Below are 24,893 nucleotides of genomic sequence, written 5' to 3'. Positions count from 1 at the left end.
AGCGCGGGGCCGCCGGTTGGTCCGAACGTCGGTGCGTTCCGAGCGGTTCCGTGGGGCACCTGCCTGCGCTGCTGCCGCGCCGGTTCTGCAGCGTCATCGCTCTTCGTTCAGGTTTATCGATAACACAGTCGGCAGCAGTAAGTTCTCATTGAGCCTCAGCTTCTGTGCCTCAGTCGTTCTTTGGGTGGAGTATTCCGTGTTCTGCAGGGGCTGCGAACGGCGGGGGGACCAAATGTTCTGGGATTTATCCTGACTCCTGTTTTTTTTTGGAAAGAAAAGTTGCTGTTCAAGATTTTATTTATGGATATAAAGCATTCGGATATAGTGCTGGCTTTGAAAGCGATTTTGGAACAAAGTGGATGAAATTGGGCTTCCAGCACAGTATACTTAGGCAAGAGAAGGGAACAGCTTCTGACCCTTAAATATATAAAAATTTTATTTTTTATATATGTACTTTTTAAATTATTTTTTTTCAGTGAGACTAGTAGTAAATTTCTTCCTTTTTTTCATGTCTAACTTCAAGAAAGGATGTTTAAATGCTTAAGAAGATAGCAAACAGAACTTGAACTGTATTCCAGAGTTGGAGAAAAAACACCTGACGTTGTGGCAGTATGGGGATTGTTTCTTGTTGTTTTTTGTTTGGTTTGGATTTATTTTGAGAGGATTAGCTTAAATTGGCCTCTAAAAATAAACTTTAAAATGTAGGTAGCTTGCTGATAGCTCAGGAAGTGTCATTATCTTGGGAAGGAGTAGGAAAGTTTTCTTCTAAGGTTTCTTAAATAAAAGATAAGGCACACTTAATAAATTAAGACACTTGTTTCAGTTGTACCACTGTAAAAAGTTGCTTATTTGCTATCTGTCAATGTCATCAGAGAGGGGAAGAGAAGCTACATGTTTAGAAGAAATGCTTTAGTTCTAATTAAGGTGTTTGGCTGCTTATTTTTTCACCACTTTCATCAATCAATCATCTTTCACAAGCACAATCAGTGAGGTATGACTATGTTGAGAAAATTTAATGAGGCTACTAATCTAGACATTTTTAAACTGTATTTACATTTTTGGGTTGTAGCAGCAAATCATAAATTTAGGGTGTTTAGCTTTTTGGAAGGATATGGAGAGATGTGATGATTTATTTTTTTTCATGTTTCTAGACTTAACATAGTTTTAGTTGTTAATAGGGTGGGTAACTACTTTAAAGCAAGGTACAGTTACAACTGTAGAAAGATACCCTTTGCTTACCAGGAACTTGCCTATACAGCATTTGGGCTGCTTAAATACGACCAAGTGTCATCCTTTTTTTGGCAACATAGAAGTCTAAGAAAACTGCTTCAGCAAGATACAAACAAATGGCATTGTTCTGTTGTCAGTAGCCTTTTAAATAAGATTGTATTTCTTTAATAGATTATTGTGCAAATCAGTAATGTGGGGCAAGCAGTAGGTGTAGAGAGAACCACAAATTGTTGCAGAAAGTATGGTTTTAGAGAAAATTCTGTTATTGAGGGATGCATTGAGGGATGAGTTATGAACCTGGATGTCTTCAATGTGAAGTGCAACAAGTGAAGCCTTTCCTGGTTGACTATGTGCTATGGTGGTCTTTTCAGTACAACATTTGACAGGGTCATGCCCCACTGTTTCACCATCTGTTGTCACTGATTTTCACTTCAGCCGTTCAGAGCCTTGTTTCTGCAGTCACCTGTCACCTTGGATTTTGCAGAAGTGCCTGTCTCTTAGAGATCACTGTCCCTATGATCACTCATCATAGTGTGTTAATTCTAATGCCTAAGGTTACTTAAACACCTAGCACCTTTTTTTCCAGGGATTTGATTCAGAATCTTTAGATTCTTCATCTCCTGTAAACAGCAGAACGTAATCTAAGCAGTTCTTTATACTGCCCTCTTAAAGTTTGGTCTTCAACCTATAATTCCCTGGGTTGGATTCGATTGTGTTTTATTCCTAAAAATCACATGTGCTTTAAATACCATGTTTTAAACTTTGAAGTGAGAGAGAATGTGTACTTGAGTTCAGGTGTAGGCTGATGCCTGTTACACCCATCACAGGCACACCTGTCTCAGCCTCCAGATGAGGATGTGGGGAAGTTGGGACAGGGAAGAATCCTGTGAGATGAGCCACCAGTTGGGATTATTAAAACTGATAGCCACAGCCCTCTGTTTGGAAAAAAAGAAAAAAAAAGAAAAAAAAAAGAAAAATACAGCCTTGACAGAGTGTATCATGTTTCCTGTATGGGGAAATTTGTCTGGGAAGCATGTCAGTAACTCACTTTGAGAAGTTTTAGGTGTATTTTCCACAGATTATTACTGAATTGTGCTCATAATACAAAACATGTTCTCTAGCTTATGGCACATTTTGTGTTTGTCTGATCATGCTCCATCTGGTAGGTATGTAACTCAGAAACAGTGAAGGAGGAGACGCATTTTTTTATAACTACGATGAGTTAAATCAGCTTGTGGAAAGCTCTAATGTTGTTCCAGCTTAACAAAAGGGAAGGGGGACAGGTTCCACATCTAGGAGCAAGACCAAGCAGAAGTGGCAATAATTAAATGGGCTTCTACACCAGTGAATATACATTTTTGAAGAAAAAAGTTTATCTCACATTCTTTCCTGCTGTGCAAGATTGCCAAGTCAGAATCTTTAGAAAATGAAGCAATAAGAATTGCTTATCTCAGATGAGAACAGACTTATAAGCAAAACAAAAAAATACTAGAGCTGTTTCTGCCTAAACTCAATAAATTAAGCATATCAAAATTAACCATGTTGATACATTAAGAGGGTCTGAAGGAGGTTAATTGGATAGGTTTATTCGAAACGAGAGTAGGAAACTGAAATAGTCCATAGGTTGTGCTTTACAAATATCCATTGTGTACATGGGGATTTTCCTCTACTGTAATTTCTATGACAACATGTTTTTTTGGTATTTAACTATATAAATCATAAGATTTCCTTAATGCTTTCTATTAGAAAGAATTGAAAGGCTTCAAGAAGTGTAGCATGTTTGCCTTCAAATTACTTTCTGCTAGTGTTGAACACGGCTGTGCAGCCTGTCTCTTGGTATCAGTTACGTTTCCAGCTGCAAGAAAGATTAACCTTCACACACCCTGTGGCAAAACTAATGTTGAATGAAGAATCTTTTTTGTAATTAAGACGATTTGAGAATTGTTTCAGCATATGAATGACTGGTAGTGGTCATACCTACTGTTCACAATAGGACTTGTTTTCCAGAGTATTTCAATCTTACTTTAGGCATGAATACATAAAAATAGCCTTTTCCAACCTTGTTTAACTTATTTAATGCTTGTATTGTAATTTTTACTGTCAGATGTTACCTGAATTCAGCACCTTCCTATTTTATCTGTATGCTAGTTTTTCTTTTATAAACTGTTCTCTCATTCTTTAAACTTTCCTCAGAGTGAGAAGATTTTCAGCCTTTCTTAATCAGGTTTTTGCCAAGAGTGTTAATACTTGAGTTAAGCATAATTGTACTGAGGTAGAATCTGTTATGGAAGGAAGCAAGCAAGCACTGAATGTTTTAGAAAAATCCAAATCCTCCTGGCAGCAGATCCTGAACTGTCAGTACTAAAAGGTGTCTTAATTGCAGTCATTATTGTAAGATATAGCTGTAATAAACTTTCTCTGCCCAAGAGATGTCTGATGTGGGTTATGTTAGAAATGTAGTTTTGATTAGTGTTTGCACTCTGATGGTGCTCCAGCTTTTTGGGCCACGTAGTTTGAGAAAATTATGTTCTGGGCATCCAGCTCAAAGTTTAAATAGCATAGCAGCTAGCGGAGACAGCTATTTCTAAATCCAGATTTAGTGCCAAATATTATTGTATTTCTGTGCATATTGCTGCCTTTAGCAGAACTGCTGCTTGCTCAGTATATTTAAATTATGTCAGGTTTTCAGATGCTTATGTTGGAGTGCACAGCTGTGAGCCAAGAGCTCACATTCTGGAAAAGTATTTGAGAAGTCTTTGGACTATCTTTGACCTCAAGATAGTAAACCAGAAAAAAAAATGCAGACATTTCAACTAGTGTATTAATGCTATTCCTGGGGAGAATTAGGGAGATCTATGTCTTTAGTCCTGCTTGAATTCTGTACCTGATTCTGGTATCCACAATTCAAGGTCACTTCAAAATCGGAAAAGTTGATTAGCAGGCACTAGGTGAAACATGGTTTGGCGGAAGCTTGTAAAGAGCAGAACAGGGTGTTTTTGGCAAGGAGTGATACATACTTAGAGACTAGAAATCCAATAGTGAAGCCTGTCAGTCTAACAAAGGTATTGTGAGATCCAGCTGGTGAGGTGTGAAACTACAGATGTCCAGGCTAGAAAGCAGGTGTTTTTAACAGCAACAGTAGCTAGTTATTGGAATGGCTGGCACAAAATGGTTAGATTTCACCACTACTTTCTGAAGGTTAAATTAATTTCGATGTTTTCTTGTGCATGTGGACAAAGCCAATCCTAAAATATTCTGAATGCATGGAAAGACTTATGACCCATATTTTGAGAGTTTTAGGTGGAGTAGATGACTACAGTACTGTGTCAGCTTTTGTTGGATTTATGTTTGCATAAATACCCTTACAGATCTAGTGTAATCGGCTTTTCTTAGTGATTTCAACATGAAGCACTTAGTGTATGCTGAAGGATACTCAGGCACCTCACTCTGAAGGAGTGGGAAGGCATTTTCTATAGGAAGATGCCTAGGAAGTAAATTTTGTGCCCCTTTTGTCTGTGCATTCTGTGCATATCATTACAATAGTCTTTACTGAATGGTTTACATTTTGGGTCTTGAGTCCCTGGCACTAGTCTGTGTCATACCTGAGTTGTAAGATCCAAGTCCAAGACACATTCCTTTCTCTTTGGAAAAATGTTAATTCACGTTTTCCATATCTGTTATGTGGGTAAGGAAGTGGCCAGTTACTCTGAGTTGTTCAGTCTATTTTACACAGAATTTCCATAATAAAGTGAATCCTGTTGACGGAATTTGGATAGCTCACTGTTAGAATGTAGCCAGAGTTTTTAAACTTCAACTACTGGTATTTACTGATGTTAAAAAGAAAAAAGTTATTATTACACCATAAATTACGAGATTTTCGGGTTCCTTTGCTTGTGTTATGTAATATTTTTTGAAGACACTTTGTTGCCTGCAAGGCTTCCCAGAGTTAACTGGCCTGTAATTATAGAAAAATGTTGATATTTGTTGTAGTTCAGACCATGGTCTCTCTCTACATTCTACCAACCTTGGATAGACAAGTACAGCCATCCAGAAACAAAATCCACATACCTGATAAGGCATCCACCATCTTTTTTCCAATGAAACATTTTAGGAATTTAGACACTGTTAAGTGAGAGAGTTTTCAGGTGTCAAAGTTCAGTAATGAGGTCTTTATATATCAGCATTGATGTCCAAATGGAAGGGATTTAGGCTGTACATTTTTTTCATGCAGAACAAGTATCACTATTACATGTAGATTTGGGGGAGAGTTATTGAAATTTAGTTAGGATTGTTGGTAGTGATGCTTTCTTTGGTATCTCCTGTAAACAACTAGAATATTAAGAATAAATAGAAAACGTATTTGGGGTGCTGCCACATCTGTCCAGTATTTGTCTGTAGGAGATCTATTGCACCAAAACTTTAGGCACTAAAGGATTAATCTTGTCAGTGATCCACCTGATAGTAGAAAGGAGCAGTGGTCCTGTCAGATATTTGTCTTATCAGTCTTCCTGAGACCTCTGGCCAACATAAAGTATGTTAGTACTGCATTGATCACAGGTGTTCACAAAAAGACTAAATTATGTAGAAAAAATTAATTTTGCTCCTTTGTCTGTTTGTCAAGAATATTAGCTACTCAGATGAGTTTCTTTCACTGTGTTTTGCATTCCACAAAATATTGTACTCTGTTCTGTGAACTGACCATCAGTTACTTTGATCTCTCCTTTTGACCTCTGCGTGAGGTGGGCAGGAGCTGCATCTCCAGTGTATGTTTTTTTTCCACAAGATGCGTGTGCAACCCTTGCTTGGCACACAGCTACTGTCTCAGTACCCTGGGAGCATTTCTACATCTGAGCTAAGAGAAAGCAAGTTGTTAGAACAAAGTTTTAAGGCTAAAGAGAAGGAATGTTTGTTTGCCTTTAATGAAAGCAAGAAAAAAGCTAGTAGGTGAACATCACTGGAATGTTGCCTTTGAACTGGTTCCTCAGATTTCCAAACAAAACATAGTTTCCTGTGTTATTTTTAACCTTAATTTTCAGTGTTCTCACTGCTTAGATCTTTCACAACTTTGATAAGTCTCTTTTGACAAAGGGTTGGGGGAGTTTGGTCAGGTAAGAGAAGTTGTACATGATGGAGTTGAGTGATAAATCTGATATAATTACAACTACATTGTTGAATTATTTTTAATGTCTCAATAAGTGTGGCTTTAATGGATGTGGCTATATCTGAATACCTGCTTGCTATTCAGATGCCAAGCTGAATATTAGCTTGTAGTGCCTGCTTGGATGTTCAAATCATGGTGGGGTTTTTTATTTTTTGTTTGTTCGGTTTTGTTGGGTTTTTTTTGTGGGGCTTTTTGTTTTTGGTGTTTTGTTTTTTGTTTTGTTTTTCTAATCTAGGATGAAACAGGTGCCTATTTAATAGACAGAGACCCGACCTACTTTGGGCCAGTACTGAACTATCTCAGACACGGGAAACTGGTTATTAATAAGGACCTAGCTGAGGAAGGTAAGATGTTACTAAATCTCTTGCTTTCGTGTCACTTGCTTGTTACGTTCACTGCTTCTGAGTCACCAAAAGTGACTTACAACTAGATGGTAAATCTCAATCAGTGTAGTATTTTGATCTGTTTCAGGAGAAGCTGATAGGTATTGTGTAGATATATAGTCTATGCTGTTATTTGAGTATGATTCCTGATTTACAACCCCTGTCCCCAGTTGCAAATAGAACATAAATATTCAAACATGAGGGGATTGCCTTTTATCATAAGATCTTGTATCTTTCCCGTATGACCCTGTGAAATATTAGGGTTTAGTCCTTTTGAAGCAAAAATGACAGGAAGTAAAATTTTCTGCAGACTTAGCAGCTTGCAGAGCTTTTCAGTTGGACTATTTGAATTTCTCTTTTGTATTCCAGCCTGAGGTGGGGTCTAAGCTGTGGTGGTCCATCAGTCTGCTATGAAATGGCATTTGTGCTCCTTTTTTTCTTTTTGTTTCCTGCTTCTCATTCTGTGTATGAAACAGCATCAGTTTCCTTTGGGATTTTTTTTTTTAGGACCTAAAGTTTTCATTTAAAGGTTTTTTTTTGGTGGCTTTTATTTTAGTTTTTCAGAATGAGCTAAACTTTGAACTATGTGTGCCTGAAACAAGCCAGAATCATGAGATTGGTAAATGAACTTTTCCTAGGGCAAAATAAATAATTTTCTATAGCTGTAGAGAAGATAATCTTAGAAACTGGTTGGTAGTTTTGGCCTGAAATCTTTGGTTACACTCTCTTTCAAAAAAATGTTCTCATACTAGGTGTACTGGAAGAGGCTGAATTCTACAATATCACATCACTAATAAAACTGGTAAAGGACAAAATAAGAGAAAGAGACAGCAAAATCTCACAGGTGAGGCCGGTTTTTATTGTGTTTTTGATGATTTGTTCTATGGCAAGTAGTGGGTGAGTTCTGTTTTTTTTCCCTAACTACTCATTTCCTTAGTAAAATGCTGGGTGGTGCCTCCACCACTGGCTGAGCTGGAACCATTAGTACATAAAGATTCTTAACTGCCAGTATCTGCCCATCTGTTTACAAGGGGCACAGACATAGGATTCCAGTTCTTGTTCAAGAGCTGAAAGCATTCTAAGAATTGTCCGGAAAAGTCTGGTAACACTAGAATTTGTCATATCATTTCTGGAAATATTTTAGAAAGTAGCTTTTGTAGAATATATTTTTCTCATGTACCTTTAGATGAGATTGCCTAACTAAGGTGTAGCTGCAGTTCGTGCCTTGTGCTGTGCCACAGACATACAGAGGCTGTTTAGCTCCTGTCACATACTTAACGTAACTGTTAAGTAGCACCTTTAGTCCCAGAACATTCATGAAGCATGGAATCTTCTGCAAGGTGACTCTGAACACATTTTTTTCTTTAAAAAAAATAGCAGGTGTTCAAGGGGGTGTTTCATACTTCTAAAGAAAAAGGGCACTTTAAACAAGTCAAAACCATAGTGAATTCCATGCTGTGTTGAGCATCTTATCTTTCTTCTTGAAGGTGCCAGTCAAACATGTGTACAGAGTGCTGCAGTGCCAGGAAGAGGAGCTCACTCAGATGGTTTCTACAATGTCTGATGGCTGGAAATTTGAACAGGTAAAAAACCACATGGGATATAATTACAAAATCTTCTAAAATTGCAGTTATATGAAAGAGGAGTAAAAAGTCAATTCTGTGCATCTTTTTATGTGCAGTCATTTTCAGAAATAGAATAGATAAAGGTATGCAGTTAAGTTAAAATTTTATATTTGTATTCTTACTTGTCAGAGAAGGAACAAACTGTAGCTTCCCAAGAGGTAAATTGTGTGCTGACCTTATATAAAAACATCTACCTCATGGTTGAAATGTAGTTCTTCAGTGTCTGTGTGAGTGTTTGAAGGGTGAATAACAGAAATTAACTAATACAAGTTGATGTGAATCGTAGGTCAGATATAAAGAGCTCTGGATAAAAGAAATGAGACAAATGTTTGGGAGATGAATGTTTGTCAGGCCCAAACAATGGTTCTTCAGATAAAGGACTCATAAACACAGGAGGGTAAACTTAACCAGCTTGGATGTGAAGCTGGATGGGTGTGGGTTACATGGTGCTTTTTTTCCTTGCACTGCTTAAAAATAGCTTTGTGTGTACATTCAAGAATACATTGTAAAATTGCGGTAAGATCTTTCTGTTATCTTTGCTGATCTCTGTAAATAAGAAACTAACTACATGGCCTCTTTATCCTTTACTTTCCTAACCTACCGAAATAGTTGAACTGCTTTGGAGTAATGAACTTGTTAACTCTGGAGCGAGACACAAGTGCTCTGCTGCCAGCATCTTTTTCAGTGTCTGCTGTAGGAGAGATTGGAATAGGCGCAAGCCTCTTGTCCTATGCAGTCTCACTCTAATAACACAACAAAGCAAAATTTAAAAAAATTACGACACATGAAGTTAAAAGAGAACCTTTTGTTTATAGTTGATGAAATGTGCAAGGTGCTGGTGTCTTGTAGACAGTCATGGCCAGATAAGCTAAACCAGCACAGAGAAAGCTTCTTAAGCCTCAGTTCTCCAGCTCAAGTATTACCAAGCCTGCTTGGCAGGCCAGAAGCTCAGTATTGTCTTAAATCCCTGGAAATTATCTCAGTTAATGCACATGACTGTTTTTTGACCAGCTTATTGGCAAAGTTTTATTTTGTGTTCTGCTTTGTCATGAGAAATTAGCTTTCATTGAAAATAGAGGTTCTTTCCTTTTTAACAGATTAAATAATACTATGGCTTTTACCTGTGCTGAAGTCTTGTATTTTTTGGGCAACATCGTATTTAAGAGTAATACTCTGACAGTAGAAGAAAGGCTGAAAGAGCTATTATACTATCTGTAAGAATTTAGAATCTCTTTTAGAACTGGATAATTCCAGTGGTTTTCTTGGAATGTCATGTCCTTGTTTTGTCCAGCTTTCTCCCTACTTCCTCCTCCATGTTGCTCTTTCTTGGACACCTAGTTGAAGCAGATAAACACGAGGGCTGTATGGTCACACAACACTAGACCATTCTCTCTTTTGGTTGGGTCACAGACCTGCTTTTAGCAGACATCATTGACTTGAAACATGAATAAAATATTCTGTATCATCGAAACAGTTTTATTGTTAAGCTTTGAGAACACTGCAGCATTTCTGTAATTTATATGTTCAAATTTTGTGTTGCTCAGCAGCACATTTCCTTCGATCTTTGGGGTAGCACCTACCACACTGCATACATATTATCATTGGTGGGACAGAAGTTATCTGCTTTTTCAGAGGAGTAAAATTCCTGTGGGTTGAGAGTCCTTGTGCTTAACGTGTTTAACTGGTTGGTTTTGATAAAATATATTTGTTTTGCCTTAACATTCAAAAATGTTCTTGTGAAGTACAATTGGATGTGGTGATTAAATAGGAGTGGAAGGTGTTAAATTTCTGGTGCATTTACCTGGATGCACTTTTTGAAAGAATTGGAGTGGAAGTGCTGCCAGAGTACTGCAATTCTGTATTAGTCCCAGTCCAAAAGCTGCTGCCAGTAGTTGTGCTGCCCCACTTTTGTGATGACAGTGGGTTATTCTGCAGATGATTTTTAGCTACATTTGTTAACCTCTTCAGGCAATCAGACAGAACAATATTTTGACAATGATGCATAATGAGAAACTTAGGGTTCTACAGAATTGCTGCGTACAAAGGCTTTAAACAGTAGTGGTGTGTAAGTAATGTACATTTTAATGATTAATGTACCCTGAGTCTGTTACCATAATGCTGTCTTACATATGCTCACTGTATGAGGGGGATGTTATTTAGCTGCTATCTTCAAAATTATTCACATAACAGTAGCAGAATAAAAATAAATGTACTGTTCATGAGCCTTTTCATCAGTGGTTATCTCCCTTTTACTCAGAATAGGTAGTTGTTTGGTTTTTCACACTTAATTTAAAGCTCTAAGCTTTTTCAAGGTGTGCTGACAGGCTGTGCTTTAATTTAAATGGGCTAGGAATTGCCATGTGATATTTAAGATAAAATATTTTTTGTAATAAGAAGTTGAGAAACTTAGCTGAGGTTATTCTGAACTTCTGAATTATTAGAGATTTGCAGGTGTGAACAGAGTTCTTGATACTGATTTTTATGGGAACAAAACAAATTTTTCCACTTCAGTTATTTTCTTGGTTCTTCTGTACTTTACCCCTTCTAAAACCAATTTAGAGCATTCGGCTTTTTTACCTCTAGTTGACTTCATATGTTTCCTTAGCTGTATTTTGTTTCATCAATATCTGGAACAAGATAAATCACTTTCATACCCAGGCTTGAGTTATTGCTTCACATAACACCTTCCAGTCTTGTATCCACGTTACCTCCTGCACTTGGCAAGTGTGACAGGAAAATAATGGTCACTTGTATGATGCACCAAACTTGGTTTATGTTTTTCAGAGTAGTGGGCTACACAGTGATGTGGGGAGTCTTGTGACTTAATATCAGTAACTCAACTTCCCTTGAAATTACAAAGGGCTTTGCAACTGCCCCCATAAATTTTAAGTATGTTGAAATGAAAGTTGTAGCTTGCTAGCAACCTGTTCTAGTGGCAAGTAAATGTTACCTGAACATTTGAGCTCATCTGTTATTTGTACAATTTGGATAATGGTATGTGCTTCAGCTTTACAAAGGTTTCTTTTTGTGTTTTACTTTGATTGGTTATTTCAGCTTGTCAGTATAGGTTCCCAGTACAGCTGTGGCCGGGCCCAGCAGTCAGAATATCTGCTGATAGTGTCACGGGAAGAGAGATGCTTCCAGAAATGCTGCAGTGAGGTGTGTCACACCATTCTTTTTGCCCTCACACTAATGTGCTTGGCCTCCTTGCATTTCTACTGCTTCCAAGTCATTTCACTTTATTCCTGGATGTACAGCACATAGTAATTTGTGTGTATTTGTGACTGGTTTTTATTTATATTCACAGTATTTCATTATACGTTATGAATGTTCATATTGTAAAAGTAATAAACAAATCCCTCCTAGTTATTTAGATAAAGGTTGTACTTAAGAAGAGGTCCTAGGTTCTCAGTAGGTAACTTCTTTTCCTTAAATCTTCCTCCAAAGTTAACAGCCTTTTACCCATATTGGTTAAGTAAAAGTGGTGCAATTTAAACATTTGGAGTCCTGTAAATATAGCTTTGAGTTCATTGGTTTCAGAAAGGGAGATTTCTCTGTTAATAATTGTTCTAGTTTTAGTGTCTTTCATCAACCTAATAGCTAGTTGAGTTCTGAGTTTGAACCCTTTATTTCCGGTAACTCTGAACTTAACTGGTGTTTTTTTAGGTGGATGAAATATATTCAAACTTTAACAACAAATAACAAAATTTTTGAGAAATAAAATCTGGAGGAGTGAGGCGAGAACAAAACCAGCAGTTTTAAATCTTGTCTCAAATGGAAAGAATATCCTGGGGGTGTTTTTTGTTTGTTTGTGTTTTTTGTTTTGGTTTTTTTCCCCTCTTGGGAAATTTTCTTGAAACTCAAATGAAGAATCATAGCTTCATTCCTTTTCTCATCCTTCTTATTCCCCTTGCCCTCAGGTCACTGCTTTTTTAATTGCTGTATTACTTCCCAGTGTTCAAGAGTTTGGGAAGGGCTTTTTGCTAACAGTAACACTGGAGTCAGTTTTTGGTTTTTTTGCATAGCTGTCCTCCATTTTGAGGTGTCTTATGTGAATTGATTTGGGAAAGTGGTGTACTGTAGTGTTTTTCATCAATAAAATACTCTGAGTATTTGTTCTTTTCCTTGCTATATATATGGCTATTCAGTCTGAAAGGTCAGTATAATATAATGAAAATAACATGACAGTAAAGTGACTTGAGAAGAGCAGAACCTGACCTGTGAGTTTACATGGACCATCATCCATGTGATTATACATTTCAGGTGTTGCCTGACTATGTCCCAGGACCTGCTTTCAATGTACCAAGCACTGTCTGTTTCTTGCAGTTGTTGCTGTTGAGTAACTTGATGCAGGAATCATTTGACGTGTTCTCTCAGCTGTATCACTTTTATCATCTGTCTTAAACAGTTGTTTTTGAAAGACGTGGTTATCTTCTCACAGAGCTGCAAACTTGGAAAAAATTCTTCAGAGCATTACTTCATTATTGTCCCTGAAATTCATTCTTATATCTTCCCTCTTTGAAAACAAGCCTAACTGTAGCTAGGTGTAAGGTAATGTCTGTCTGTTCACCTTTACTTACGCCAAACTGGTTTTTAGATTTTTGTGGGGTTTTTTGTTGTTTTGTTTTAATTTTGCCCTTTCTGATTGTCATCTTTCTTACTTAAAAGTATAGGCTTTATGAGATAGCAACTTCCCTATTGTTATTTCTCTGACTTTTCAGAAAAATCCTGACCTGTCTTGGCACATCAAGCAGTATAATGCAAATAACTATATTTCTGTTTAGTGTTAATAATAAAAATGCTTTCCATTCATGCTTTTTTTTTTTTTGTTACAGCTGACAGCCTACTAGTGTCAGCACCCTTATTCCATGCAAACAATGAATGGATCATGAAATGATTAATTTTCTGTACTCAGTTAATGTTGAGGCTCACAGAGACACTCAAGCAGGGTGACACTTCTTTGGGAAGGAGTGTAATGAAACAAGTCAAGGAAGGAAAAAAACAGAGAGGAAAACCACATATATGCCTGTACACCTACATATATATAATACAAATCTATGAAATTCAGACTTTCAAAATGTTCTTTTTTCCCTTTTTAAGTTCTTGGTCATTGAAACTCTGTCTACTGTTTAAACCCCATGAGCCAGATAAGAGTTTGTCCTTTCAGAAAGCTTGAGAAACAGTAGGCTGGATAATTTGAAATCTTTTTCCTGTGCTTTGTAATGCACGTTTTGCAGACCTCAGATTACTCTGATTTGTTGTGGGTTCTGGTTTGTTGGGTTTTTTTTGTTCAGGGTGGAGGAGGAGGTGGAAGGCAGGGATGGACAGACACAGGTGTGGGTGTGTAACAGTTCCTCCCAGTTTACCAGCATCCTTCTTAAAATGTTCCCACCAACACTGGGAACAGTGGGATGACTTTTGGAATACAGGTGCTGAAATACTGCTTTGTTTCTGATACGCTTTCTGACACAATGGTTCAGCTGTAAACTGCAATAATTTTCAGTTGTTTCTTTTTCTGTCATCACCCTTCATTGTTGCTGCTGCATCTCAACAAGATACAATGAAGTTTCTAGCATGCTATTGTTACTATGCAAATTATACGTTCTTAGTTGCACACATGTGGAGCTACTTACAAGAGTATCATGTGTTGAAGTTTTGAAGAACTTGTGTTTTGTGTTGCAAATATGACATTATCTTGAAATGCACCAGCTGATTACAATGGCAAAAAGTCATCCCGATGTTTTACAGTTGGTTAAATCAGTAGTCCTATCCAGCTAGCTAGTGAGTAGTCAGTCTACCACATCTAAAGGAAAAAAGACTTAGTTGTAAAAGGTTAACTTATTTGGATTAGGAAGCATTAGTGGGGGATATAAGTAGCTGTCACCTGAGGGTCTGTCAACCTTGTTAAACCAGAATTGGTGATTTGGCTGATATTTTGATCTTTTGTCATACCTGCTTTCAGAGGGGTCATTTCTTGCTTTTGAGTGTCAGTGATTAAAGAAGTATTTTTCCTTCTGGTAGTTGTTATCACAGCTAATGTGATATCAAGTTCTTGCCATTTTGCAAGAAGAAAATTTGTCAGTGTACTAAACCAAATCATATGCTTGAATTTTAGACTTCATACATTATGAAGGATACTTTTTCTGTATACTTTTTATATATTATGCATATACTTTATATATGAATATACTTTATGTATTCTAATTTATATTCAGAGAAGTGAATCATGCATGGCTTTATTTAAATATGTATCCAACTTTTTGAGTGCTTTCTAGCCTTTAAGTGGGTTAAAAATACTGTTTAAAATAGTCCTATGTTTTACCTCCATAATTGAAGCAGTTACTGTATTTGTATGACATGGTTTCTAATTGCTATATAATATATGGGATAAACTTTACCACTTCAGCAGACTTCAAGTCAACTTAACTGCTTTTTTTCCCTGAAAATTTGTGCATTATATTTTTTGCTGATTTTTTTCTGCTAGGGAAGAGAATCAGTAAACCATATCTATACATGAAGTAAGTATGGTTTGATTTTCCAGCTTTTTCAGGACTTCCTTAGTCAGTTTTGTGCAACTAAGCAACTAGTTATTGCATGGGCTTTGTTAGTGTATATTTCACAAACCCATGGCGCAGGTTGCAGAGACTACCCGACTCAGCGTTGCAAGATAATGGTGCCTTTGCATTCCAGTGAGGTTTTATTGGTGCTTCCTAAAAAAATGGGATTTTGTAACTTCATTATGTGGTTTTCATGGGAAAAATAGTCTGTATCACATTAATTTATGACCAGCCTGTGTTCATTACTGTGTGTGTATTCTGCAGAGTTAGAGCAACCTTAGGAGCAGAGGGAGGGAAGGGTTCCTGGTGGTCACACCCAGCAGTGTAGTTACAGTAGGTACCCTAGGAGTACTGAATTTTGGTTGCCAGTCCTGCTCGTTGTCGGATGAGCCTTGCATGTTGTAATGCCACCAGGGTATGGCAGGGTGTGACATTGCCCAGGCCTGGCACCTGGCTGGTTCCTGGGGCAGATGTGACTTGCTCATGGGGGGAACATGGGCACCCCATCTGTGGAGCTGCTGCTCAGCTGTCTCACCACACTGCTGGAACATCCAAGCACCTCTCTCCTCTCTTCTCCTCAAAAGTACAATGAGGCTTTATTTTCTCCTGACAGTGCTATATGGAAGCTGCATTTAGCCTTGGTCTACCTTCCAGTTTTGTTGGAGGAATAATCTTATCTCTCAAGTGCAGATTCTGGACCAAGATTTCATCTTGGCTGGATCTTCCGTGCTTTAGCAAGGCTTTTACTCCTTTTAGAGCTCTGCTAGGGTAATGGCAATACACAGTTTTTAAACAGATAACTATAGTGTTTCAACTGCTGTTGTCCTAAAAACAAGTAAATCCTCCTTCCCCAACTGCTGTTGTCCTAAAAACAAGTAAATCCTTCTCCATGAGGGCATTAGCGGGGTGCTTTAATTGATATAATAGAGTCTGGGGAATAGGACAGCCTTATCACATGTCTGTAGTGATTTGGCAGGTAGATTGAAAACAGTTTTGGTAATGACATTTTGATAGGATGCATCTGTGCAACAGGTTGCTTTTTAGGACTTTGATCTGTGTCGGTAGTAATAGCAACATACATTATCTTGTCATACTTTTGAAATAAACCTTTAAAATAAATTAAACAGCTGCATCTGAATGCGTTCTGGCTTGGAAAGGCAGGCTGTGTAAAGCTTCTAGCATTAGGTAAGTGTACTTTGTGTAAGGTAAGATGAGATACATGACATTTCTGCCATTTGATAAACATGCTGCATATGAGGTAGTACTGATGTTGAGTATTTCCTTCTTTCTCAGTAAATTGTCATTTTTCAATATTGAGACTTGTAGAAGCTTGGATGTATGTCATATTTCATTATACATGGCTTCTGCTTGTAGTGCTTCCTTAATTAACTTCCTTGTAGCAGTACATATGAATATCAGATGTCAGTGTTGGTGTCCTACTATTCTGTCCCTTGCTGTTTTCCAGTCAATTGCAGATATAGTCTTTGTCCACTCAAAATATGTTTTATAAGAAGTACTGTTATTCTGTAAGTGAAGTGGTGGGTATCCCTTCAGGCTAAAGTGCTTCCTGCATGCAGCCATTTACATGTTAAATCATGCCACATTAAGGTACCAAATACACACTTTCTAAAAATTAACTTTGGAGGATGGGAAGGTTTCTAGTAGATAACAGAAAAAGGGAACAGGCTACTTCTCCACTGGCTTGTCTTGGTAGACTTTTCTTTCACATTATAATCATAACCTTAAATTGTTAATTTTGTAAATGTTTAAAAATAAAAGCTTTGTTTATCTTATCATCAGAGTGTCAGTGTATTTGTCACCATCAAAATATGTGTGCATTGAAGTGGAGTATTATGCTGCAGGCATAACCAACAGTGAGGAGTGTTTGTACTAATTGTGAGAATTCATGGAATTGTGTGAAAATGCAACTGATTTTTTTTTTTTTTTTTTCATCTTTCAGCTGGTCAGTATTGGTTCTTCCTATAACTATGGCAATGAAGATCAGGCTGAATTTCTGTGTGTTGTCTCAAAGGAATTGCATAATACTCCCTATGGCACAACCAGTGAACCCAGTGAAAAAGCAAAGGTAAATTACTAGGCATTGGACTAAAGAAATTGTGTTGAATTGGGTGGGCTTCACTAAGTCATGCTAGGCTTATCTCTGTTCTGGGCCGTTATTTAATTGCCTTTTTTCCCTTCATTCATGACTAATAATGGTTCCCTGCTGTAAATGGTACCGTCATCATTCCTTATAACAAATGCATTAATTAAATGCAACATTCTGTACTGTTCCTGATACCTCTGTTTTTTTCGATTAGTGGTGCATATTTGCTGTCTACAGTTGAGAATCTAACTTTTGTTTCTTGCACGTTTGAATGCTTCCTTATTCTGCTATGGTTTTCAGTTGAAAACTATTTTTTCCTGCTTGAGTTCAACTGAAGAAATCTTACAATGAGGAACAGAGATTGTAATATGCTGTCTCTGTGCAATATGTTATAAAATGAAGGTATTTCTTAGCTTAATATTTTCAAGCTTCTACCTAGTTCTCTTTACTTTCTGTAACCAGCTTTACAAAAAGATTGTAATGGACACAATATCTTAGCATTTTACTCAGTTGTCTGTCAGAGTTTGTACAAGGAAAGATGTGAAAACTGAGTAATAATAGAGCATATCTGTTATGTATTTAAGTGTATTCTTATCTTCTGTGCATATTGAACTGGTTTTAATCATGGTATTGTTCCTTTGTGTGAGGATATGACTACAGACAAATGGGATGCTTTTGTTGTTGGCTTAAATGCTTAGCATTGAGTATGTGTAGATGGAAACAACTGATTAAAATATCAAAGGTTCCTTTTTTAAGAATCACCTTCAAAGAAATTAATTTTGAAATATTGCTAAGAATTGATCTGGGTCTTGGCACTGTGGCTTCAAATAGGTAAAACTTCACTACCTTCAGTGCCTTGTAACTTGGTTGTGCAGCTACACATATGGAGACATTTTTGTAAATTGCACTATAAAAATACTCTAGGCTTTATGTTGGATTCTTAGTGAAATGATGCTCTTTTGTCACTGTTGAGAGAAAGCTTCCAAAGCAGTAGTCAAGAGTAAACAGTGACCCAGTTTAAGCCATGCCTCACTCTTCCCAAAACCCTAGTCAAGGTCTGCTCTTGCCAGGATGCTTCAGGAAAACTTTAAAAGTTGCCAAGTTAGAGAGATGTGTGACAATAATTTAGGGCTGAGATATGTACCTGAAATAAAACATAGAATTCCAGAACTGTACAAACATCTTCATAAGGAAGAGCAATATCATCAAGGAGCTTCAGAAGTTGTCAGTTACACTGCATCCTTAATGTAAAAGAAAATACAGGTCAAAGGAAACTATTAAACCCTAAATGCAAAAGCTAGTTCAGAATGCAGTACAACTCTGTAAATTCAGTAGCTCTGAGAGAAGCTAAATCTTGTGCCTTTCCATTGAAGTGCTTCTTGGTTGTTGTTTCAGAAAAGAGAGCAGAGCATAGTTTGACCAGGGTGATGAAGAAGAAATGCTGTTAGTTTTGGTTGGAGATATGAACATTCATTGTTTTTGTCCTGTAAGAGTTTAGCTGTTGCTAGCAATTAATGGCAATACTTGAAGAATAATTTTTTATATGTTGTGCTTCTAATAGATAACATTTTTATAGGTATATGTTGTGTCTGGAAAAAAAATGTCAACCAAAAAAAAATATTTTTTTTCAAGTTTCTGACAGCTGTGTTCAGGAGTCTTGGCTGGGCTTGGGAGCTGTTGGCTCAACATTTCCCTCTTAGCCCATATTTCCTTCTGAGTCCGTGTTAATCCTCTGGTCTGCAATCTATTAATGATATATAAAGATTAATGTGTTCAGATACTGGGACTGACTTTTAGAAGCTGTGAGAAAGTCATCCTGTTACTTTTGCAGCAGTTTGAGGCAGCAAAAAACAGCCAGTATGTAGTATTTGTGGACAAGCGCTTCGGTTTTAATTTATAGTACTGGACTTTCAGAATAGGAAAAAACATCTTCTGATAGCCCATCTAATCAATCTTCACCTTCATTCCTTTTTTAGAGACTTCTTTCTTTGTGTTTTCTTTTTTATTATTTTTTTTTAAACCAGTTTGCATAGTAAGTTGGTAGCTGACCTCCATATAACCTTCTGACACACTAAAGCGAACGAAATTAAGGCATTTGGGACATTGACTTAAATGGCTCGTGTGTCTTTTACTGGTAGCCATGGCACCACTGAAAGATAATCCTGAGTGTTCTTCTCTTCCACACTGCTTCATTGACCTGTCGCTCTGGGGACAAATGACCAAGGCTTATTTAGAAATTCTGCATCCCAAGCTAGATTCTCAAGTGCTATCCTTTCCCATGTGCGGCAAAGGGTACATGAAGTTAAGGTACCAGCTTTACAGTTTTGCCCAAGCTTTCGCTATAGTTATGGTTCCTGTTGTTATGCTGCATGGCACTGTTGTCTTCTATCATGCTGACTTTAGGACATTTGAAAAAGGAATTTTTCCTGAAATCTGTAATGTTCCTCCTTGAAATTGTCTGCTGTCATACTCTTACAAAGAGTGGGGGATCCCAAGTAAAAGTAAATAAATGTCATTCCCAGATGCTTCAAGTGTAAGTGGACTGTACTTTGCTGCAGCTCTGACTCACTTGCAATCTCTTATTTTCCCTTCCTTTCTCTATACTTGCTGCATGCTGCATGCGACTCAGAGTGAGGATGAAGAGACGGATTACGATATGAATGACTCAGATTAAGTGTAATTGTCATGGTGAGCACTAGTTGCCCGAGGATTTTACCCAGATGTTTTTCTGCCTCATCCAATTCCTACCCCCACTAGTGCTGTCCTTTGGTTAGTCCTGGTGGCGTGTGTGTTTGTGATTATAGTTGTGGCATGGTTAGAAAAGATAGAATTCCTGTTGTAGATACTGCTTCTTAGATAGAGTAATTAGTGTTGCCATTAGAATCTTTATTGTGATTGGTTCTTTTAAAGCTTTGCTGAGAAGAAAAATTCTTCATGTAGACTGTGGGGTCAGAATTACTTTTTATTTTCTTTTACGTGCTGCAGCTTTTCTGTCAAATGTTTTTTTTATATGTAAAGGCATCTGATACAAATTTACAGAATACATTTTCAGTAACTATCTAATTTGGCAATAAATTAGCAAACTTGACTGAAGTGCAACATAGTTAAAAGACAGGCAATAAATTAGCAAACTTGACTGAAGTGCAACATAGTTAAAAGACAGTCTTACCTGATAATTTTGAAACAAATATTTTATTTATCAAGACCTGACAAGTATAAGTAAATAGTACGATCTCAGTGCTACAGTCAAATTTATGGCATGAAACAACTCTCTCCAGGGGGGAAACAGGTTCTTTTCACTGTAATTTTACATTTATTGAAGATCAATATACTTTTAAAGTCACAAATGGAAGAACACAAAAGTTGCATTGGAAAGAACAACTTTTGCAACGTATTCCTACTGAGTCTGCAAGGACTGCTTGTATTTATTCTGCTATCCAGTTTCTAGAAGATAACTTGCTATTGAATATTCAGCAATGCATTTGAGCCTATATAATTTGAAGATATTTACCACTGCATGAGATTGAACTCCAGCTTTTCACCTATACACCTGAAATTTTGAGTTGTAAAGTAGCCTTATACTTATGTCTGAAGTGTTTGTTCTGCATAAGGAAGGGATCAAATCTGAAGCTTTATTGAAAAAAATTAGCTGGCACTGTGCTGGAATTGAATGCAAGATTCTTAAGATGCCTGAGAGATGATCAGTCCTTAAAATGGTACTCTATCTTCAGCAGATTTATTTTGAGTGGGAAGAAGCAGTGCTCACATTCTGCTTCCCTAAGAAGCAATCACACTCCGGTCCCCAGGATGTCAGACTCAATTCAGCATTTTTTAGTTAGTAAGTCGTCTTTGGATCTGGTGCACCTGGAGGAAAAACAGAACAGAAACACGACAAGAAGACAATCCTGAACACAGCAGATCTGCACCAGGGTTGGACAATCCCCAGTATCAGTACAGACTGGGTTATAAATGCATTGAGAGCAGCACTGCAGAGAAGGACTTGAGGATGCTGATGGGTGGAAGGCTGGAGATGAGCCAGCAATGTACACTTGCAGCCCAGAAAGCCAATTATCCAGGACTGTTGGAGTGGGTCCAGAGGAGGGACATGAAAATGATCAGAGAGAGAGGGCTGAAACAGCTCTTCTGCGAACACAGGCTGAGAGATCTGGGGTTGTTCAGCCTGGAGAAGAGGAGGATCAAATTTACTCCTTCAAGATATGCTGGAGAGAGTCCAACGGAGGCCTACAAGGGTGATTAAGGGACTGGAACATCTGTCGTATGGGGAAAGTCTGAGAGACCAGGGGCTGTTTAGTCTGTTTAGTCTTGAGAAAAGAAGACTGAAAGGGGATCTTATTAATGTCTATACATATCTGAAGGGTGGATGTCAAGAATGGGCCAGTCTCTGTTCAGTGGTGCCCTGGGGAGGGCAGACCCAACTAGAAGCTCATGGGTGAGACAAAGGAGGAGGAGGTTTCTTCACTGATTAAGGTCCCTGGCAAAACAGACTCAACTTGGGGAAAAATACTAATTTAATTTCACAGGCACCTCCCCTGGCCTGGGGGCTTCCACAGCTGCACCATCTGAGGCTGCTGGCAGCAAATCCACATTCATCCCTCCTGGCTCCTGCAGGGAATGTTGCACCACATTCCTCCATGGATGCAGGGGGACAGCAGCCATCTCGCCATGGGTTGCAGGGAAACCTGTGCTTGGGCACCTTCTTTCCCTTCTTCCTCACCAACCTTCACCCCAGCACTGCCTTTCACCACTCCAGTTCAGCTGTTCTTTCTTAAGTGCTGTCTGTGCTCAGCTCTTCTCTCAGTTCTTTCCTAAGTTAATGGCAGAGGTGCATCTGTTGTCCCTCTAATGGCTTCTTGGCTGGTTTGGAGCAGGGGGAGCTTCTCAGCTTCTTACCAGAGCCACCCCTGGGGCCCTTCTCTCTCTCTCTACCAAAACTCCCACCAAACTGAGCTAGCACACCTCTGGTAGGACAAGGGGAAACAGCACCAAGTGACAACACAGGAAATTCCACCTCAACATGAGAAACTTCGTTCCTGTGAGGGTGACAGAGCCCTGGTACAGGCTGCCCAGGGAGTTGTGAAGTCTCCTTCTCTGGAGACTCTCAAGACCCATCTGGATGCATTTCTGTGTGACCTGCCCTGGGTGTTTCTGCTGCAGCAGGGGGTGCGACTCAATCTTCAGAGGTCCTTTCCAACCCATATGATTCTATGGTCATTCTATGATGTATTTCCCCACCTTCCAGTAAGCCTCAATGTATGATTTTGGATCCAAGCCTGCATTCAGATCGCTGTGGGAAAGCTACAATGACAATGTGATACCATGAGTGGGTATCAATGGCACTATCTTGTGTAAGACTGTGTAATCCTTGTTGAATATATTTTACTAGTTGTTGCATTTAAATATATCTAAAGCATGTCACAGCCCATGGGAAGCATCTTTGTCCATTTTAGAAATTTATCAAAGTGGCTGCAGTGACACCTGGCTTTATAGCTTCAAACCAGCAATATTGAATTTGAAATGAAAAAAAATAATTTGCATGCACAAAGCAAGATCCAGGGGCTGCAGGAAGTGCAGTGAGCAAGTAACAAAAGTGTGTTTATATATATATTTTTAGGCTAACACTGAACTGTCTCTGAACTGTCTCTGAGGCACACAATGGTGACAGGTTCTTTATGAACTCCAGCCCTTAAAAAATCCCTTGCAGTTGTGCAAAGCAGGTGAGACCCTACTTAATGACAATCTGCTAGGAAATGTGTTAAGCTTGATGACTGATAGAGGCTGATAAATTAACAACATTTAAACAATATTAAAAAGGAAACAAATACTTAGACATTTTTAATTAAAACCGTACGTGAAACCCTGTGCTAAGTGGTTGCCAGCCTTTACCAGCTCAAAGACTGAAGTGTTGTCAGGTTCTGTGGTCCTCTGAGATGGAAGGTGCTACTGAGTACTAAGTCTTAACATCAGACTATGCTGAAATAATCGAACATGGAAATTGTGCATCGAAGAGAGCTGTGCCATTGTCCAGAGATGGTGCCCGTGCTTTCTTTCAGTTTTAGAAGTCAAGGTAGTAGGAAAACTGTCAAGAAGCAAAAGTAAATGAAGATTAGATACTTCTACTTACAGATTAATGCTGTTAGTGCTTGTGCTCAGTACCTTTGCAGCTTTCCTTACTGCTTTGTTTGGCTGCTGTCAGGATTGGTTCTGCAGTTGCTGGGAGGCTTCCCTGCAGGATGGCAGAGTCCAGAGCCATCCAGGCTAGAGCAGCCACCTGAGAAATGGTGTTGCTTGAACAGTCTGTTCAGAGACTTGGATACTTTCCTCACTGAAGGAGCAAAACGGAATTGAAACAGAAGAGGAAAAAATAGTCAAGTTGGAAGTAGAACAGGCAATCTTCATGTTGTAAGATGCTGTAGACCGGATTCCTATGTTTTCAGTGGTAGATATTTTGTTTCCATTAGACTTCAGTCCCTGTTTTTAATATATGCCTTTTAAAGTGGATCTTAAACAAACCAACTGCTTTTAGGAAAAAAATAAATTATTTTTACTCTCTGTAATGCAAATCTCAGTTCCTTGGAAACAGCAGGAGAATCGAATTCCTTAGACAGAATTTTTGAGAAACACATTTCTCCTCATGAAGCCAGAGCCTGCATTGCCTCTCAGCTGCCTGGGGCATTCCAGAGGATAATGGTGAAGAAGGTAGTGCATGAAAGGTTCAATATGCGATGAACATTACATTCAATTTCTAATAAAGTACCCAAGTTCATTTACCACACAGAACCTAAGTATCTTTGGAACTAGGAAGAGGTTAAATGGCTTACATTTTACATCTACCAACCCTTAATCTTTGGTTATATTAATCACACTAATTTTGTACCGGTGATTTACATCTGTTTTCATTATATTTTATAGTAGATACGTATGTATCAATCTGTCTTTTTTCAGCTTGAAAGCACAGACTTCAGCAATGTCCTTGAATCAGCTCCCTGTCACTTTATCAGTTATTTGAAATAGTAATTATATTGCTCTTTTGACCTCCCTCGTTAGGAATGACATTGTGTGAATTTTCATTTATAGAATTTTTATTGCTCTGTTTCAGATTTTGCAAGAACGAGGTTCCAGGATGTGAAGACAATATTGAATGGTGGCAGTTTTTTTTCTCTTTTATTCCAAGACACAGTGAATTGTCACACTGAAGAGGCTTGGCTGCAAAAGAAAAAAATACAATTTAGACAATTTTCTTTTGATCTGGGTTCAACCATTTTTGCCTCTAAGCTGGTGTCAACTGGCTGAAAGCATTGCAAGATTACATAATGGGAATATATGGTGTGGGAGTGTGTGTACAGTTTTGGTTGTAGTGCATGGTTGTACCTCTTGTGGGCTGACTGGCACTGGTCACTTGAAAAGAAATGACCATGCACTCACATTTTCCTCTGAGACATGTAGCACTTAATGTCTGGTGCTGGATGACCCAATGTTGATCAGTTCAGAGACATTTTCCTACTAATCATTGTAAACATTTAAAGGACAATGTAATTGGTGCTACACACACATTACAGCCTGCAAATGCAAATATTTGGGCCTATGTTGTTTCAGAATCAGTGGCAGCCCTAGTTGACTCTGTTAAACTGCACATTCCTTGTGTCTCTGTGACATACTTTATTATGTAATAACAGCCTAGGAGATCAACTGAAACTAGCAGTAAAAAGTTACACAACAGACGAAGGAAGGGTGTATATATTGACTGGATTTATAGCATATTTGAATACCCAAAGGGAAGACTAAACTCAGAGAAAATGGCCGCCATCTGAGTTA

At 38.1% G+C, this 24,893-nt stretch overlaps 1 protein-coding gene across 1 annotated transcript; it reads left to right on the top strand.

The window, feature by feature from the left end:
* The first annotated feature begins 5,228 nt into the window (after window positions 1-5,228).
* Window positions 5,229-24,803, top strand: LOC104393116 (BTB/POZ domain-containing protein KCTD5). Its single transcript, XM_010002580.1, has 6 exons — window positions 5,229-5,267; window positions 6,627-6,735; window positions 7,527-7,618; window positions 8,262-8,357; window positions 16,917-17,042; window positions 24,178-24,803. Exons 1-6 carry the CDS (start codon window positions 5,229-5,231, stop codon window positions 24,205-24,207), a joined length of 492 nt encoding a protein of 163 aa, XP_010000882.1. The 3' UTR covers window positions 24,208-24,803.
* Window positions 24,804-24,893: the final 90 nt, after the last annotated feature.

The sequence above is a fragment of the Chaetura pelagica genome, unplaced genomic scaffold (genome assembly GCF_000747805.2).
Source record: "Chaetura pelagica isolate M959 unplaced genomic scaffold, ChaPel_1.0 scaffold438, whole genome shotgun sequence".
Lineage (NCBI taxonomy): Eukaryota > Metazoa > Chordata > Aves > Apodiformes > Apodidae > Chaetura > Chaetura pelagica.
The sequence above is the reverse complement of the archived record's forward strand: the minus strand, read 5'-3'. Positions and strand labels throughout refer to the sequence as shown.

Excerpts from the sequence above, each read along its gene's own strand:
- LOC104393116 (XM_010002580.1), top strand. The coding sequence starts at position 5,229 with ATGGTCTCTCTCTACATTCTACCAACCTTGGATAGACAA. Across the intron at positions 7,619-8,261 it reads GAGACAGCAAAATCTCACAG|GTGCCAGTCAAACATGTGTA; the intron begins GTGAGGCCGGTT and ends TTCTTCTTGAAG. Across the intron at positions 17,043-24,177 it reads AACCCAGTGAAAAAGCAAAG|ATTTTGCAAGAACGAGGTTC; the intron begins GTAAATTACTAG and ends GCTCTGTTTCAG.